The sequence below is a fragment of the Mya arenaria genome, chromosome 6 (genome assembly GCF_026914265.1).
Source record: "Mya arenaria isolate MELC-2E11 chromosome 6, ASM2691426v1".
Lineage (NCBI taxonomy): Eukaryota > Metazoa > Mollusca > Bivalvia > Myida > Myidae > Mya > Mya arenaria.
The window spans coordinates 38248052-38268228 of NC_069127.1; the positions used below are offsets into that span (position 1 = coordinate 38248052).

Sequence of the window (20177 nt, forward strand, 5' to 3'; positions counted from 1 at the left end):
TTTTTACAAAAAAAAACCATTATTTTCAGTCTTGGAATGAGCGATGTTTTGCTAAATATCTGCAAACCATTGATAAAAGACTGCTGACAAAAGATAAAATCACAGATTTACATATTTCCGTTCCAAAATTAATGTATTATGGCTAAAACCGTTACAGTAAATGACTGGTTATAAGACAAAAGGGGTTATAAGACGCAGGCAAAAAAATCCGTGAACAACTCAAAAAAAGCCCAATTTAAATCTATGTTTTGGGTTTTAGAATTTTTAAACGATTTATGTAATTGAAAACTGGTTGTTGGCACCCAATGGTGTAGGATATGTTTGTTTTCTTAAACATATAAGAATTTATAGATAGTAATACAAGTTGATGTGTAGGTAGCTTTCGTAAAGAGCCAGCGTGGGATTGCTTTTGAAAGGAATGGGTCAAGGTAAATGTCACTGTTACTAAAAATTAAATAATGATTTCAGCCCAACAACTTTTGTTAAAATTGATGGAATATAAACACATAAGATAATTAACTAGAGTAATTTTCAGTCACGACTCCTTTTGATAAAGGCTGTTCCTTTTTTTCTTACTAATACAAGGAACTAATTGGCAATAATTTCTAACTGCACATATTAAAAACCTCTGCCATTAAAACTAAGCCATTAAGCAAGTCTAGTAAACCAAATTAATACACAGAGTTATGTAAAAAGGAAACAGAGCAATTTCAACATAAATGACTTATAGAGCCCTGTCTCAATGAAGTTATTAGAATATATAGCTTTATGTACAATACGGAAGAAATAAAAAAGGTCTTCCTTTCAAAACTTAAAAACTGAATTTAAACTATGTATAGGCTTCACAATGCACTTGTCTCTCTATTTATGCCTTAAAGCTGGGTCACAAGTAGTCTTTCTTCCATATTTCAGTTGCTGAATTGCGCGTGAACAACATAAACTTTCAAGGTGTCACTACCTCACAGTTTTCTGTGAGCTGGGACATACCGGATGGGAAAGCACAATATATTCAGACGTTTGTTTTGGAGTGGATGCCAAAGGACACTACTATTGGAGATGGAGGAACTAAGACGCTATCTGGCTCAACTACTACAGCCCTGCTTGATAGAGAAATAAGTGCAGGAAAAAGCTACGCTGTGAAAATAACTTCTATAAATTTTCAACTGGGAGTGAACAGATCAGATTTTTCTTCAGCTGATCAGGACGCAAGTAAGTTCTTTAAAAATGAAAGTCTTTTGACTTTGGATACATTTGAAGTATTTCAGGTACTAGTAATACCCAAGATCAACTGAGAAAGAAATGGATGAGCATTGACATCTTTGAGACATCACTTTTGTAACATTTTACACGTTTGGAGTATGTTTAGATCACAATATTGCAACCCTTTTTCATTGTATGTTTCTTCTTAACAGAACCAAATCCACCAACATGGAAGGCAGTCACTGATGTAAATGCTGCCAATGACAACACAATAACAGTGTCATGGAATGCTCCAGAAGGAAGTGTCTCTCGTTTTAATGTCAGTTTGCTTGACGGATCCACAACAGTTGTTTCAACAGTGGTATTCCAGCCATTAACTTCTGTAAGCCTAACTTCAACTAATATAAAAAACGGATACAGTTACATTGTACAGATATTTAGCAAGAGCGAAAGCAACACTGTCGAAAGTGTTCCACTAACCCATGAAATAAAGACTGAAGTTATAGGTAAGTTAAACGTACTGATAATGTTTGGTTACTTTATATCATTATAGAATTATGATAGAGATACAACTATGTATTCTAGAATATGTTTTCTATTTGTATGATTTCAGTTTTCATAAATAAATCTGTCGTCATCATTATTATGTCATTATTATGTCTTTTAATAATAACAATAGATGATATTTTCGTATTTATTTACACAGAGAGGAATTGTTTAAATGCTGTTGGTGATAAGGCTTAAGCTTTTTTATTTTCTTATAACAGTTTTGATATAGTCATTTTCTTTTTCTTTTACAGCGCCGGGTCCTCCCACTGGAGCCAATTGTAAGGAGATTTCTGATGAATTCATTACAGTTCAGTGGAATGCTCCTGCAGTGCCAAATGGAGATCTCCGTCAATACTTTGTTCATGTTTATATTTCATTTGGTCTAGTGAAAATTGTCGGTACGGACACTGTTGTAAATGAATTAAAGGTCCTAAGTTTAAAACCTGGTAGGTGTTGATATTATATTTATGTTTTTTTCTGTTTTACGAAATAATCAGATATGTTTATAGTTTGTGTTGTCGTCAGCCTCAGCATCTTTTTTGGCGTCAGTTGTGTGCAAATGTATATATGTTTGCAATACTGAAAATTAGATGCATTTGTACATTGTGTTTTTTGAGTGAAATTTCTCCAAATGTTTTGACTTATTGTTCTGAAACATTTTACATCTTGAAGTGTACAACCAAACCTTCACGCATTTTGTCAGTTTCAGCCAAATTGTAAAAGTGTTGTTGCTCTTTAATTATGTCTCAATAACTTGAAAACACTTATACCAGGAAACTTCATACTTGCTATACATGTAAGTTGTGACCAGTAGATGACCACTATTTATTTTTAAGACCAGTAGGATAAAGTTCAAGTTCGAGGTGCGCTTCGTGTGAAAAACAGTGTTCACTCTGACATTGAGCTGAAAATTAAGTTTTTCAGAAAAAACAATCCCTTGTGCACTTCAAACTGTTGACATCTATGACACATTAAGTTTACTTAATTCAATGTTATTCTAAATATAAAGTATGGCCCTTGATTGACATAAAAAGTTTGGTTCAAGTTTAAGGGCAAATTAGCATTTTACTCCAATTCCATTCTTTCAATGAACTTCATACTTACCTCAGATGTCTTAGGCCATAACACAATTAGGTAAGATAACTCCATAAATTATTATCCTACCCTTGATTGACGTAGAAAGTTTGGTTTAAGTTTAAGGCAAGTTACGATTTTCACTTATAACTTCTATACCCTTAATTCAATGGACTTCACTCAATTGTTGACAGTCATCATAAAATGATGTGACATAACTCCGTGCAGTTATTCTAAATGGACATTATGTCTCTTGATCAACTTAGAAAGTTTAGTTAAAGGTTGAGGTCAACTTGACATTTTCACTTCAAACTTCTATGCAGTTCACCCAATGGCATTCATAGTTCACACAGCTGTCCACGGCCATCACATATAATTAGGTTACGTTACTCAATATTATCATACCCTTTGTCCACTTAGAAAGTTTGGTTAATGTTTTTTTGCAAGTTGTTATTTTCACTTATAACTCCTATACCCTTCATTCAAAGGACTTCATGCTTCACTCACTTTTCCAAAAGCCATCACATAAGTAGGTTACATAACTCCATAACAGTATTATCCTACCAGTGGATGACTTTGTTGTGATTTTCACTTATACTTCATATACCCTTCATTTAGAGGACTTCATATTTCATACAATTGTTGACGGCAATCATACAATAAGGTGACAGAACTCCATATTATTCTAAAAAATACAAACTATGTCCTTTGATCAACTAAGAAAGTTTTGTTAAAATTTAAGCTCAACTTGGCATTTCACTTTTAACTTCTATACCATTCACTGAATGGACTTCATACTTCACACAGTTGTTCAAGGCCATCACGAAATTAGGTAACATCAATCCATATTGTCCCAAATACAAATTATTTTCCCTTTATCGACATAGAGGGTATGGTTAAATATTTAGGGCAAGTTGGGATTTTCACTAAAATTACTATACCCTTCATCAAATGGACGTCATACTTAAGTAATAACAGAAATATTTCCTATAAGCTCAATTTCTTTAAAACACTAAAACTATATGCTGATGTTGTCAATTATGTTGCTTGAGAAAATTACTTTGTGAAATTGACTTCAGTTTCTAAATTTCTTGATTTTTTAGGGACATACTACAACTTCCGAGTGTACACAGAAAATGAGAAATACAACTCCTCTTTATACGTACAAACATCCTCCTGTCAAACAAAGCCAAAAAGTAAGCCTTTTAGTTTGTTTATGGCTTTGTTTCAAAGGTTTCAATGACATTCAATTTATTTTATAATACATTGCATCCTTATTAAGTGATGATAATGACTGTATTTTAATCTGCTGGATAAAATACATCTTTAATACTAAGTTATATACATTCCAGTGTGTGACGCACCACAGGATCTTGCAATTACGGGAGTTACAAGCAGAGCTTTCACAGTCTCTTGGAGGAGACCCAATAATACTTACAGTGAAGAAATACTTGGTTATGTTTTGCAGATAAAGAAAGGAGATTCATGTGTGCAAGAAATAAAATACAAGTGTTCAAATTGCAAGAGAAGCTTTGATGTGAGCAGTTTTCATTTTAAACAACAATGTAGCGTTATTCAAGTGCATTATCTTATTAAATGTAGGGTTTTTAATATTGGCTTGTCAAAAAAGATTTTTTCTTGTTGGGTATGGATAATTAGTCTTAAAAAGTCTATATTTCGCCCGGCCTAATGCTTTTCAATGAAAAAGTATACTTTTCTCTACAACAACATCTTTTACTTTACGAATCTGTGAAACAAATCAACTTGTGGATGAAATGAATATAATGAATTATTTATAATTAAAATTATTATATGAATTGTAATTTACCAATGCATGTTTTTGTTTATCATTAAAGAGTACTCCAACATCAAGTAAAGTTTGCAATGGAGAACATAGGATGTATGAAAGTAAATCAAAGGAAGAGCTTCAAAACTCCACCTTGAGGTTTAGTAATAATACGTTTAAACCTGATACTGACTACACCGTGTTAGTTGCTGTTGTAAATGGTATTGGATGGGGTCATCAGGCAGAACAGTCGGTTAGATCCAGAGAAGAAGGTTGGTGTTGTTGTTTTAATCTAACTTTATATATTGAAAATATTGATGTTCTGAAACGTTCATTCTAGAAATCTTGTTTTATGACTTCAAAAATGAAGGGCATTCAATTCATTATGTCACTTGTATTCAAATGTTAAAAATGCTCATTGCATTGGAAAATCATGTCAACCCTCCAAATAATTTGCCCTGTACAGATACAGACTTTTAAAAGTTTTGTGATCAATGACCTAAATGCTGCATGTTCCCCTTCGGTATACTGTTGAGACACTTAAAGATTGTAGTTTTTCATATACGTATATTGTAGAACCAAGGTCCCTTCTAGTAACATAGCACTTATGACCAAAGTATAGGAATTGAAATTGAAAATGACACAGGTTCTTAGATCAGGGGACTAAGGTGGATGTTCAGCATGAGTAACCTTTTTGTTATAAGAACCATTTAACAATTTTACTTTTGTCTGCCGAATCATTGTTATAAGTGTTATGCCCTTCTACCTTTACTGGGGTGTTTATTTTGATAGGATTTTATTAAATATAAAATCACTTTATTTTCGTAAAACTTCCCTGTGATGGTTCTCCACTTTACACAAGGTGATTGTACAACAGGGCCACTAGGATTGAAGAAAATGTCATATAAAACCTTGCCACTTCTTGTTCTCTTTGCCTTGCCTGACTATAACTACCCTAATCCAGTGTTTGTTATTCATGCATCACTGGGCCTCAAACTTATTTACCCAAGTATCATTCCAAATGAGCAACAAGAGTTTTAATGTTTATATTTTTTCGAAAGTTTATTGGCAAAATCGAGGCTTGGCTTTTTCATTTTTCATCTTGTGTCAACAAGTGGATATCTATTTAATACATTGTTTTTTTTAAATTCAAACAGGCAGTGAGAGTATGATGAATGGTTCCTTCTGAAATGCCTAGACTATTGTCTATCTGGGAAATAGAATATTTGCCATTCTATCTATCAATTTTAGCTCTAACAGCAGCAATGGTTCCCTTTGTTGCTGCGACAACACGACCACCCTGACCAAGCATAAACCTGTTTTAACAGTAGAACTACAATGTTTGTTACACAATTTTTTGGAAATACTTGCATTGAAATACCTGATTTCTTCAGCTTTTGTTATAGGATTGAAATATAGCAACTATATATTTATGTATGGGTATAATTTATCAATTTGTTAAGGGGATTAAATAAAACAATTACAGATAAATTAAATAAATATCCCGAATTAACTGAATTTCACTGGCTCGTATGCAACATGGTTTCTACAGTCATCCATTAGTGACATACATTGTATGTCATTGATTACCCTTCGTAATGACATGTTGTTTCATTTGTAGAACCTCAAAAGCCCCCCAAAGCAGTTTATGTATCTGACATCGGGAAGACGTCTTTCAATGTATCATGGAGTTTGATTGGACCAAGACCGGGACGGGTCACATACGCGGTGATCCTAATTGCAGACACGGGAGCTGAGTCCAAAACATATACTGTTAAAGGTAAAGAGTTTACACAAATCTGTAAACCCTTTTATCTTTTTAGTTTGCCTTTTTGAACTAATATGATGTTGAAAACAAAATGAAGGAACTGTTTTTGTGTACAAGGCAAACATTGTTACTAGTAAACATGCATTAAATGTCCCCCTTACATTTGGATATTATTGTGGCACCTGTTTGAGATTAACTCATTGTTGACTTTTATGGAATATAATTTTACTGTTTCTCTTATTTGAGCCTTATTCTCTGACTTTTGGTTAACTTTGGTGAAAATTTCCAATCAATTACCAATTAATTGTAATTTTGAATGAATTGAATGCATGAAATAATAACCTCCAAAAGTAAATATTTCACTCGTTGCACAGCCACTAATGAAATATAGCTTTTGGTACTCTATCCGTGAAAGATATTGTGATTTTACATTGAGACAATAAATATCGTCTATGACTTTGTTCTCATCTTAAGTAAGTCTAGTTTTGAACAAACATCATAGTCAAAACCGGTTATTGTGACCGTGAAAAATAAGATAACGACATCCAATATCACTGAAATACAAAACATGACTTAGCCCAAAATATTCGAAAAACAAGTTTGACTTACCCGGATCAGCGAGATAACAGAGTTTAAGATATCGAGTTTCGACTGTATATACAAAAGTAACTAAACAATTTATTTTTATTATTTTCTGTGGTTTTTCATCTGTGCTCTATGATATGTCTTATCCTAGTTTTAAATTTATCCAATGATCTCTACATTAAACAGGTTATAATAACACCACTCTGATTGCTGATGGACTAGAGGAGTATTGGTTCTATGATGTGCGTGTCACAGCAAGAACTAATGTAGGTGGTGCTAAAACATCAGATACCACACAAAAATACAGGACTCTGCCTTCAGGTTAGTGAAATATTTATATCCTTTTTTCATATTTTTAAACCTCTTTTATCACACCTGTTTTTCTATGTTTCTGTGAGTTTTTTTCTTAAATGTAGCTTTAATCAACTTGCACCTTATCTTGTTAGGCTAGAAAGGTTGTTGGTTGTTTTCAAAATAATATCATTTTGATAGGTAGTAAACGTGTTCCGTTTTCTCCAAAAAACAGTTCATACCCAAATAGTTATCCATTGGTTCCCAAGCTTCATTAAGAAACCATAAAAACTCCAGCATGAAGTTTGTATTTGCCACTAGGGTTATTAAAAAAGGATAGATAAAAATCTGGGATTGAGCTATTGCAAAGATGTAGTAATTCCGTATTCTCCAATAAACAGTTCATACACATATCTTTATCATTTGGTAACCAATCTTCAAAACAAAACCCCTGAAACCTTTTTTTCTTTGTTATAATTCTAAAACATTCAAGATATCAAAATGAACACATGCAATGTCAATAACTCTGGTTTAAATGATTGTCAAGTGTTGCCGTTCATATGACTGAAAAAAGTGTTGACTTTTTCTTCCGGTAGCTCATGTCAGGTTAAGAGCCCAATTTTGTAACATGATCAGTTAGCATTGTTTAAAATAATTAATCAAATATATGACTACAGCACCTGGATCGGTTACTGAGTTTGAAGCAGTTAAGGCTCAGCAGCGTTTTGACAATTTCCGCAAAATGACGATCCAATGGAAAGCTCCCTTGCTGTTGCAGCGCAACAGTGTGATAAAGGAATACGTGTTAAAACAAAATGTTGGAAACACTACATCTAGCTCAGGGGTAGGTTTAGATCACTTAGTTAATAATATAACTTTAACTTTAAACACTTGACTTGTGTTGTTATATTGCATTTTTTGGTTATTTAACAATTATAAGATATTAATAAACATTAGCTCAATGAGCGATTTTCAAACTCGTGTAAACATATGATACATACAGAATATAAATTTGTCCTGATGATAATTGATAATACTATAAATAAAAAATGAGAATTTCTTCTTTAAGGTTGGCGGAGAGTTTAAAACAATTTCCTTCACATCGGAGACTGGCAATGGCTTTTACAGTAAAACGTTTGATGTGATACCTGAATCAACGTACCAGTTTGAGGTGAGAACGAGAGTGGCATAATAAAATGACAGTATATATATTACCACCATAAGGGCTAGTAGCGTTTTATGTATTTGACCTACAAGCATTTCGTCTCAGTGTTGTGTGCTCATAAATGTGGATTGTTTTACACTTTTGACCACATCAGAGTTATCACTGATTATTTAAGGCACCCACTGCCACCACAATGGGTTGTACTACATGGCATATTTGTCATGGCTCATTGTCATCTCCTTTTCATTAACCCGGCCAACTTTTTTATAAGTTATGTGTCTTGGTCATCATTTTTACGTTTTGGCATTGGTAATGATTTTTGATTAAACTTGTTGCCATTAAGAACTTCTTTCCATAATATAACCTTAATATTTATAGAATGATTCTTATTTCAATATTTACTTGATTCAATCAATAATGTGTGTCAAGGCATAAGGTGGGCTTAATCATCACTCATCTTACCGGTATGTGACAACTCTAGTTTAAATAAATATTCAACATAATTATTACACATACAGGTGTATGCTGTAAACACAGAGAGTATAGATAATTTTGGGAAGAAAATGACAATTGATGTAACAGCCCCAGCTGGATGTAAGTGGCTTACTTGCATATACATTGTGTCTGCTTCAATGATTTTGATTTTATTGTCTTTTAATCATTTACAAACATTTTGGTCATTTATACAAAAATAACTATGTATGTAATGTGATCTGAAAAGTTTAGTTTATGGATATTGAAGTTTTCTTAATATCTGAGGCTGTTTTCATAACGCATAAAATTTACAAATTAGTAAAGCAATTTTTTTTTTAAAGTTTAATCAAAGATATAAAAAAGCAAGAAAATGATGCATAAAATAAAGCCATGTGGATACGTTTGAAAAATCAGGATATCAAAGATATTCATTGTAAAAAAATTGTAAAATATCACTAACTGAAGTGGAATATATGTACCAATAAGCTTTATGAATACAGTCACAGAACGAATTTATGTTAGATATTATTTCAGCGTTTTATGTCTTTGACTTACTTTTTTAAATTAGGTCATCTGTTTTTGCGAAAACATAACGTCAGATTATTTTGATCGAGTATTTTGATCTTCTTGGTGTCGTCATCATAGTGCAAAAATGTTCATAACAGATCTTTGCGTATTATCTTTCTTATACGCTCATGAAAAGGGTCTTGAAAATTTGCAACCAGCAACTGACTTTTAACAAACGCCTATAAGTGCTACAACAAAAATGATTAAAAAATGGAGATTATATTTCAAAATTTTAATCAATTACCCGTATTTATTTTAATAAGTATATTAATAGTAAAGCATTTTTCTAATTTTTGCTCAAAACTATTTGTTCATTTGTTTCAGTCCCTGTCAGTATTGAAGAATCTGACACAACTTTACAGGTTGTGAAAGAAGGCTCGAAAGACCAGACCGTCATAAGTCTGAATCTTGTGAGGGAGTTTTTCACTGAGCAAACTAATGGACGAGTACAGAGGACCGCTTTGCTTGGGTGTGAAATTAATGCATGTCCGCAAAGCTTAAGTGGTATTTGTTTTGTTACTCTTGTTTTCTTTTTTAAACATTATTATACATCCACTTAACAAAATGAAGCAACACCCATATTTAGCAAGCACCATAACTTTGCCTAAATAAATGCCAAAGTTATGACTTGTTTGACTTAAACACAGACGGGCGTTGGTGTTTACTGCTGTGCTGCTCTTGTTTGTGTTTTCGTTTTGGTGTTTCATCATGGTTCCTTTATATGAATAGTCATACCTGTCTTACCAATAGGGAGATTCACTTATCACATGATAACCGTTGACAATCAAATGCAAATGGACTTGGTTTGAATATATTAATTTGTTAAACAAAGTAGGTCACTATCAAATGTGGTTCTAATCGGTTTCAACGCTGAATAATTTGATATACGGACAATTTCAGGGTATGCAGAAACACAAGAAAAGGTTGATGCTCTGAACAACTGGCAAAAGGCATCACTAAACGGCTTGTACAGGATCACCACAGATGACTGGTTAACACAAAACAGTACGAGGAATGTTATCTGTATTAAATAATTTAGATTCCCAATTATTGAGTTAGCGTTTTATAGTCGACAACTGGTTAAATACAACACAGTAGGGCTACTATCTATATTGTTTCACCACAGATAACTAGCTAACACAGAACAGTAAGAGGAACCTTGTGTATACTTCATTTGCTACCGCTCATTGATAGAATTAGAAATTTATACTGGGCTACTGGCAAAAGCCTCATACAATTCTTTGGGTATAAGATCATAACAAAATAGTTTGTAGGCTTGTTGTGAACAATTGCCTTATGTCTGCTTCCTTGAGAGAATGCCGGTCAAATATAACGGAACAACTGGCGATAGGACTAAACTGAGTACCGGTGCAACAATTTAAATCTACTATATTAATAAAAAAGAAATTAAGTAAGGTGTGTGTAATTCTGGAATAAGGGCATTACTTTTTTATATATAAAATGACTTCAGTATAACTCAGTACTTGTGAGCAATTATTCAAATAGATATTTTCTCTACAATTATATATGTTTAGATTAATGACCAATATTTTTATCAACAATTTTAAACACTGAAGATTTTTGATAAGATCATTATATGGTGTTATTTTATAAAAAAAAAAAAAAAATTGGAGTGAGATTGAGAAATGACATAAGTAGTTTCATGGTATTTGGGACATGCAGTACTTGTGTCTCTTTTCGGACACACTAGTTTGGCTAAAACCATTGGTTTTGCGGAAAGTCTGGGGGACAGTTAGACATTTTAGTAACAAATGCTCAGATATACTTAATGAGTCTAGCGGGAATCGAAACAATAACTCTACATTCTGCACTGACTACTGCATTGTTTGCAGAAAGCCGGAACATATGTTAGAAAATTTTGTTGCCCAATCCCCTTGTATGCTTGAGTTTATAATGGTTATATCAATGCGGCTTACATTTGCACTGCTGTTCTCTTTTTAATATGTATTTTCATGCACTGAAATATCGTTTAATAATACTGCATCGTTTACCTCAAAAGCAAGCAATTTAATAAGAATTGCCACTTTATGGAAATAGCCCGTTTGCTTATTCGAATTGGTATCTGTCATTTTGCAATGATTATAAAACAGCCGAAATTTTGATCTCAAAAGTAAATTAGCATTTAAAAAACTATATTTGTTCCAAATTTGATACTTCCAGAGAGAAGGCGTCGAAGCACGTACACAAACGTCTCGTACACTGTAGGCACAGAGAATTGTGATGGTGTCCCGGAGGGCACATACTGTAATGGACCCCTTGAACCAGAGACGGAATATATGTAGGTCGATGCATGTGTTTAAGGATGTTTAGTTCATTCACATTAAAAAACGCTACCAGTATTTAGCCATTTGTCAACCGGCCATTATCGTCCTACAATAATTGAATAAGTATACACACAAACATCAAATTTATCCAGGTAATGGTAATAAGTATATGAATGGTATATGAAAGGGCTGTATGTCTGTGTTGTTTTTGTTTTTTTGTGTGGTTCTCTAGTGTTTGGGGCTTTTATACACCATCATCATATTTTACGTACGTTATATTGATGTTTAAAACAAATCATAAACAAGCCTTATACATTCCTTTTAAAACTGAGATTTCATGCATTAAATTGCAATTTGGACAATGAAATGGTGCAAACCGAATTCGTTTAGCGTCTCAATTACCAGTGCATATACCATACGACTGCCGGGGATGTTTATGTATGCAAAAAATACCGGATGCGCGATACAGAGCTTATCTAGTGTTTTATTGCATTCAAGTGTCAAACGAACTTTGCATACACACTGTATAATCAGCTCTATGTGGTAAACAAATAAATAAATAAGTGAATAAGAGCCTATCTCAAATATTAATATGTTTGCATCACAGAAGTGGGAATTGCATTTTTTTTTTAGAATTGCCAGTTTAAGTAAACCCGTTTATTTTTGTATTATTTGTTTAGTTGGGGTAGGCGGGTTCTCCACAGCTTGTGCGTGTATATTGTGTTACGTTATTTGTTACAATGTGTTTTAAACATTGATAGCTGTTGAGTTTTTTTTTCAAAGGCATACGTTATGATAAGTTTTGTGATTGAGTGAGTGGCATCGGCTGCCTTGTTTTCAAAATTTCTACGTTGCCATAACTGCAAGAGGGGTCCGTATGGAATGTTATACACGTGTTGCCCGGAATTTGAATTGAATTGAATAATGATTTTTAAGTATGTGGTCATCGTCCAATTATAACATAAACAAGATCAGTTTTGTTCTATCAATGTCAATCACAAATTTATGTTAGCATGTATTTTCATGCAGATTTGTTGCCGTTGTCTGTACCAGCACGGGATGTACACTCAGCAAAAAGTATGGGCCTTTCATCACAGAGGCAGGTAAGTGGTATTAAGAACTATATTCAAATCTAAGAAATCTATAAGCTTTTAAGTCTGTTTTCTCGGCGGATACCGAAGTTACTATATTGTTCTTTATGGAGTCTATTGAAAGATAGGTCCGTCGAATTGGTGTTTCGTGTGTTTATGCTGCACATAGACAAAGTCAAGATATGTTTTAATGAAAAGGCTGTTTATTGTCGTGTATCAGGTTTAAAACACTGTTGTACTAATCATATCAACGTTCAGTTTTAGGAATGAAAGGGTTTCAGTATTCGGTTTAAACAGCCTTTATAAAAGTAAACAATGCAATATCAAGAATACAAACATCATTTAGATTAATAAAGCTAGTACAAGTGAAAAAGCTAGCTTAATTGGAGAAAAAACGCATAATCGAAATGTATTGACATAAGTGAGAACAAAGCTTAAAGCTTTTACAATGTCTCGTTTCTGTCGTTGTAACAACTTGCCTTAAAATATAGATGGTAGGGTTAAACTACGCGTATTGAAGTGTATAATAGCTTCAATATTGGATATTGTAAATTATTATGAAATGTATTGCAAATTTTAATGAGGCATTTGAGAATGTAACAGATAATAAACGTGAAAAATGACAGGAAATAAATAAACTAAAATAATACAAGTGATTTGAAAAGTAGAGAAATGCCATGCCAATAAGGATATGATGGATGTCAGGTTTGTTCTAATTATGTTGATAATGAGTAAAATGAACATTTGACATCGATTTTGTTCGGTCATTTGCCTCTTTTGAGTCGAAGAGGAGTTGAAGTGTGATCGGCCTGGAGTAGGCTTGCTCTTGAATCCCAGTAAAGTTGGCACGGAAAGAAAACCCTATAATACCTAGATATATATATTGCTAAATGAGGTCTCTTGTTTCAGCTCCTGTGAATATCGGCTTGATAGTGGGTATAGTGGTTGGGGTTGTTGCAGCCTTGGTAGTGGTTGTCATTGTAGTAATCTTCCTTTGCCGAAGAAGTACGAGCAAGGCTCCACTTATGTAAGTTACCACTGTTTTTAGCTCCGGTGCTGTTGTAGTAATATAATAAGAGTGATGAGATAGCCTTAGTGTTGTCAATGGTTCTGTCGTCATAGTGTAAAAAGGCCCTTGTTCCAATAAAATGATCCTTGTGAAAAACTTATTGTATCAAATATTTTTATGAATTCAAATGTTATTTACTTGATCAGTTCCATCATTTTTATAAGTTCTGTACTGTACTAAGTATTTTGTTTATATTGAAAAAAAATCTTAAATATTAATGCACTGACTTATCCCTGTCCTGTTCGTCTGTCCGTCCTCCCACTCGTTTTTTCAGTTGAAGATATTCAATTTATCTGTTTTCTTACAGTAATAATGATACGCTCTTAATTGATCAAACTCAAATTATGTAAAATATATTTCTATAATTGCCTGAGTTCGAGGAAGGACGAGTCCACTAATGGCATTTTTACTGGTCCTTCCCCGACCGCTTCAAACAATTCAAAATTTGCTTGATCACATGATATTTTTGCATCTTTTGCATATTGAAAATAAATATTCGATCCTTAAGTGCTGTTGAACATTTAATACAACATGAAGTATCTCAAAGATGTGCATACTCTAAGAGCAACATAACAATAAATGACCAGTATTTGAATAATTATTCCGGTTGACTTGTCACAATACTATCTGACCAATATTTTAAAATTGTCCGGTTGACTTGTCACATGTCTTAAAGTGGTCCCTCCGTTTAAATATTCATCATTCGGGGTTCTTAGCATATGCTTTGATAGCTCTAGTTGTTTGCAATGTGTTTCGGAAATAAAGCCTTAACATTTGAACGAATTTTGCGAAGTGTATCAATAAATAAAGACAGTTGGTGTGTTAATTGCATGGGTAAATCGTCAGCCCTCCTGCCATAAGAAAACAGTTGGAAATATTCCATGTTTTGTTACTTTTAGTTGTGCAGTTCCTATCACAGTTGCGTTATTTCTTGTTTGTTTCAGGAACAGAGAACACAGTATCGAGAATTATACTGACTCGGTGATTAAAAAAACAGTATTAATATTCATATAGATAAGAATCAAGAGAATTGTTCTTTCATTATCAAATTAAGAGACTATTTTGCACAGGGTCCCCATTTAGACATATATGTCATACTTTCTAGCATTGAGCCACGATATTTACGTTAATAATTACTTTTCGATGACTATTGACGATATTCTTTATCTTTCGGTCAATACTATTTAGTATTTAGTTTAATGTATATTCAATGCTTATATTTTAGTTATTTGAAATAATTGCTTTACAAATTGTTCTTAAATATTAAAAACAATACCTCTTCACTCGTTACAATTTCAGGTCTCGAATAAAGATAACATCCGCTTAAACCTCTGCGAAAATGTTATATCAGGTAACACAATTTTCAAACAACTTCAAAAACACACCATAATGACTTATGCATTCATCTTTAAATTATATTAACATATGACTCATAATGTTAATCAATTCCATAAAACATATTATATTCATTTATTTTCAGATTCATATTTATTTACGTACCTGGTTAATTGGATTTTACATGGCGGGTAGACTCATCAAGCGGTTGGGAATTGTCTATATTTGTCATAAAAAACAAAATGTTTAACTCGTACGAGTAACCAGTCTGTTCGCCTTAGTAGCTCCCAGCAGACATAGAACTACATTTATCATATTTTGGTTTAACTGTCTAATAAGGCTGTTTATAAAATTTAAAAACACTGTTTATGACATACTTTTTCCTATAAGTTTGAAAAGCAAATATGCTTAAATCATTTTATTCCCAGTTATGACCGTTTTATTTTGCAAATTTGATCAGATTGATCTTATCCACTCCAATATATTAATTTTTTAAAACCCTACCATCCCAAGTTACAATGCTAATTATTAAAAACTGTTCCCCAAATGGTGCTCTTATTCTCATAGTCTGAGTGCGAATATCAATGTTTGACTTTTGCTTTAATTTCGTTTTCTTGACGTGAAAATACTGTTTTTACAACAATGTTTGCCAGAGGTAAACATTATCTTAACAACCGTGTTCTACAAGCCGAGGCTATCTCATACACAAAATACGTTTAGCAAATATTTCGATTCGCTTGTAATTTGCATCTTGAAAGATATTCGACAGCATTTAGACATTTTTTATTGTTTTATTATTTTGTATGACACTTTCATTATTATACTTAATTTAGACATACTTTAAAACCTAGGCGAACTTTATCAGATGGCAATTTTTAAGTGCAAGCACTGGTGCTTCGGCTTGATTCGGTCATTTCTAGGTGGTGTTTGTATACGGTCGCTGCGTGTTTGAAATAGCTTACTAAGTTGTTATGTTGTTGTGTTCGTACTTTATTATTCGTTGTCCTGTAGGTTGATGCTGGCTCTGATGAAGCTTTATTTGTTTTAACTTTAAAATCATTGATTACTCTGTTGACAAGTGTGATGTTATGCCAGTAGACTTTGCCCAACGTAGTCTCGTGTTTGAGTGAACTGTGTTTGACTGGCCGTTCAAAGACGGTTATGTCATCCCATTTATCGGTAAAGCTATTTTGAAACGTGTGTGGTCTGTTTGTGGACTGTTTACGGTGTTTATTTGTGTTTGTTTTGCATTTATACGTTTGCGTTTAGTATTCATAGTCGTTTGGGCTCTTGACTTGTGCCATGGCTTATTTTTAATTTGTTCACTACTTGGCTTGTTCAATTTTTATCCAATGGTTTACGATACTTCTTTTGTATGTTAACGGGTATACTATCTTGCCCATGTGTGGCTTAACTTATGATATTGTACATTCTTCACATAATTTGATGTCAATGTGATATATATCATATATATTGTGATGATAACTTTTCTTTATCTTTATTGAACAGGAAACAAAGGGATCCTTAAAACTGCTGGCCAAAAGTACACTACAGTGAACATCTCTGTAAGTGAATTTCATTACGGCTTAATCATAAACTGAACGGTTTCAGAATTTAGATGTTTATATTTAAAGGTAACAATTGAATTCAAATGTTAATGAAACAAGTCATTTTTCAGGGCTTTAAGTCTGAAGAGGATTATATGCTTTGCTCTGCCCCAAAGCCCGATTACGTCAACCAATTTTGGACAATGGTTTTCGCGGAGGCAGTTGACACTATTGTTATGTTTGCTGGGAGCAAAACACCAAAGGTATGACCAACAATGTTAGTTGGTTTTTGACAAATATAGTAAGAATTGTCCACTATGAAGCGTTGTATTATCGGATTCTTTCGGACCATTATGTATTACTGAATAGAGGTTTCTGCAAAAGATACCCTAAACGGCTATTTTCTGAGTGAGTTATCATTGGTGTACGTACCAATTTAAGCAATGAACTGTTTCAATAACACATAATTTTGCTTCATAATTTAAATGATATGTTCTTCACAATAATCACTTTTTCTCAACAGTAATGTGTCGAGTACATGATGAACATTACCCACCGAAAGACATAAGTAAAGGTTGAGTTAATTTATTGTTCACTATTTCAGAAAGAATTACGGTATTGGCCAATTATTTTTAATGAACCAAAGAACTACAGACATGTAGATGTGGAAGTAACATATCTGAGCACACACGCAGTTTATACCCATATGAAAATGAGCATCTCAAACGTAAGTAAAGTAGCCTGCTATTTAATTTAATTTCTTGTTTATTAAGTTGTCATTTATATATATTAAAGCATATTCTGATCTAACCATGGACATTTCTAGTAGTATATATCCGTCCAAAACTAGATATGAAACGATGATCTCTTAGCAGTGTTGTGTGTTGTCCGTGAACGGCATCAACTCCTTGTTTGAACACCTTTGCCAAGTGTTTAAATTTAATGCAGCAGTGTAACAATTTCTTCGTCAATTAACGATAAAATACGGATGTAACTTACAGATGAGAACCGCAAGGAATATTAATCACTTTCAATGTGCGCCAGTCTCCACGTTCAGTTCAGATGGATTCGTTGACCTTGTAAAGTCTGTGAGAGCGAACGTAAAGGCAGGACGAATTCTCATACATTCTAGGTGAATCTTTAATAGAATATTAATTTTGTATTTTCGTGGTTATCATTAAAGGTACTTTTATAGAAGATCATCAACCCAAAGATCTTCCATAAGTGTATACATTTAACAACAAATGCATCTTTGTTTTATAGCGAAGGACTCGGATCAGCCGTTCCATTTGTGGTTTTGGATATGTGTTTGCAACAGCTAACAAATGGCTCTTTGACACAGAAAGTTGACGTGTATGAAATGTTGGTGAATATTGTAAAGACCCGCAAAGACCTTTTGCCCTCACAGGTTAGTCTGAAGTATATGTAAACAAAACTTAATACTTACATTTAACCAATTACACATGACATATATATAAACAGGTACAAGAGAAAAGAAATACCTGTCATTTGCTTCTATGATTCGAAAACATAAAGTCTACCAAACATAAAATAGACACAAAAGGTAAAATGACAAAAAGCCCCAAGTATACTCTTAAAGTACAACATACACGCCAAATTGTTTTGATTCCAAAGCGATAACCGTATCTATCTAGGTAACTTTGCTCTCGTCAAATAAAGAAACACATATTAATGTAGCAAACGTTTGTTCTGCCTTCCCGTACCTTATGCAAAAGTTGTCCGTTTTCAATAAAACAATGTAAATATGGTACAGGCAAAATACCAAATAATCCCTTTTAAACTGACTGGTACCAATCCCAAACGCACATCCAATATTTGACATATTCGCTACCAGACGTCGAAGGCGAATCCAACTACAAGATAGTGCTTGTAGTAACCTGCTACGACCATTGTAAAAAATGTCCGCGATGTACTATCAATAGCATGCCATTAATAATTTTTTCAGGAGTTGTTTATCCTTACACATGACAGCGTCAGACATCTTGGTAGTTGTAACTACGAACCGCTTCAAAGTTCAGGTAACACGAGTATATTTGTTATATATAAATTTACTTTATTTCGTACATTTTTCCCTACTAAAGCTGTTAATCATAACAAGAAGTATAGGTTACCTTTAAAGTATAATAATAACAAAATCCTATTTATATGCCGTACACATTTGTTTCAGAAGAAATTGAAAGTGTTTACCAAACTCTACAAGTGAATGACTGATGTACTCAATTCTGCTGGATTTATCCATAATCTTAGGATTTACAGCACAGTTATGCCTATTTATTTAATGCTTATAAACTGAATGTGTGAGAATATATAAACTTTTATAAATGTTTGTTCCATTGCAGTTACGTTGTTGATTGTTGTTGTATATAAACAGTTGTCTATTTGGATATTTTTTCAGAAAATAGTTTGTATTTAAACATGTTATGGGCATTTCTCCACGAAATTGCATTGATATTCCAATTGTTTATTACACATTTTGTATTCGATTTCATCAATTAACTATATCGTTTTGGACACACTATTCATGAATATGCAGTGCCTATATCAAATTTGGAAAGTTAATATGTCTAAGCAGGGCCAATACAGAAAACAGAAACCGTACGTAAGTCATTAGAGAATAAAACCATTGATTGATTTCAAACATGGGTGAATACGGAATAAGAGAATTTTGTTTGGCTTGAACGTACGGGCTCAGGCAAGAAATCGTATGAAATGCACAGTAGATGGGAAAACTGCAGTGCATTGTTATGTCATCCATGAAAGAAAACCTATATTCTTATTGCTTTTATCAATTTTTATTAATCTTGTAAATTGCCTTGTTTATAAAAATACATGGGTACGAAAAGTGTTACAAGTGGAATTATTATTGTTATCAATTTAAAAAAGGGAATATGAAAGAAAGGCCATGCGATTTATATGAAACGTTTAAGGTATATTTAGAGTAAAATTATTACTTTGAAACATTTAAATGCAATTTGTAAACATATTTTAAAGGTATGGATTTTGGTATTCGTTACAAAATATGGAAAATCGATCGAAGGTGTCTTTCAAAATATTAAGCTTATTAAGGGAAACACGTATGAAAACAAATGATATTACCAAACAATGTTTGAAGTCTACACACTTAACAAGATGTATGGTAAGTTTCTACTGCAATTTATTGTATACATGTTTTGTGTATTTTTGTATGAATTATTGCACCTTGTATAAATACACATTTTGGTACCTTTTTATGCAATGGTGTTCATTCAATCCTTTTTAATGACGCCGCAATAAGTCGGGTCTCAAATAATGATAGTAAGAATGTATGTATATTTCCAATAATTAGCATAAATTGTAAGGAGGATATTCGTTGCCAAATCCAGACGTGTTA

General features: G+C 33.0%; 1 protein-coding gene across 1 annotated transcript; it reads left to right on the forward strand.

Moving 5' to 3' along the window:
* Positions 1 to 155: 155 nt before the first annotated feature.
* On the forward strand, positions 156 to 19950 carry LOC128238776 (phosphatidylinositol phosphatase PTPRQ-like). Its single transcript, XM_052955017.1, has 25 exons — positions 156 to 1209; positions 1413 to 1706; positions 2001 to 2195; positions 3927 to 4019; positions 4176 to 4360; positions 4680 to 4881; positions 6231 to 6389; positions 7149 to 7283; positions 7931 to 8097; positions 8323 to 8424; positions 8937 to 9012; positions 9784 to 9963; positions 10360 to 10464; positions 11641 to 11758; positions 12774 to 12847; positions 13745 to 13862; positions 14849 to 14885; positions 15204 to 15255; positions 16749 to 16804; positions 16918 to 17049; positions 17391 to 17513; positions 17788 to 17918; positions 18050 to 18194; positions 18753 to 18825; positions 18975 to 19950. The coding sequence occupies exons 1-25, from the start codon at positions 1032 to 1034 to the stop codon at positions 19016 to 19018; spliced, it is 3174 nt and encodes a 1057-aa protein (XP_052810977.1). The 5' UTR covers positions 156 to 1031; the 3' UTR covers positions 19019 to 19950.
* Positions 19951 to 20177: the final 227 nt, after the last annotated feature.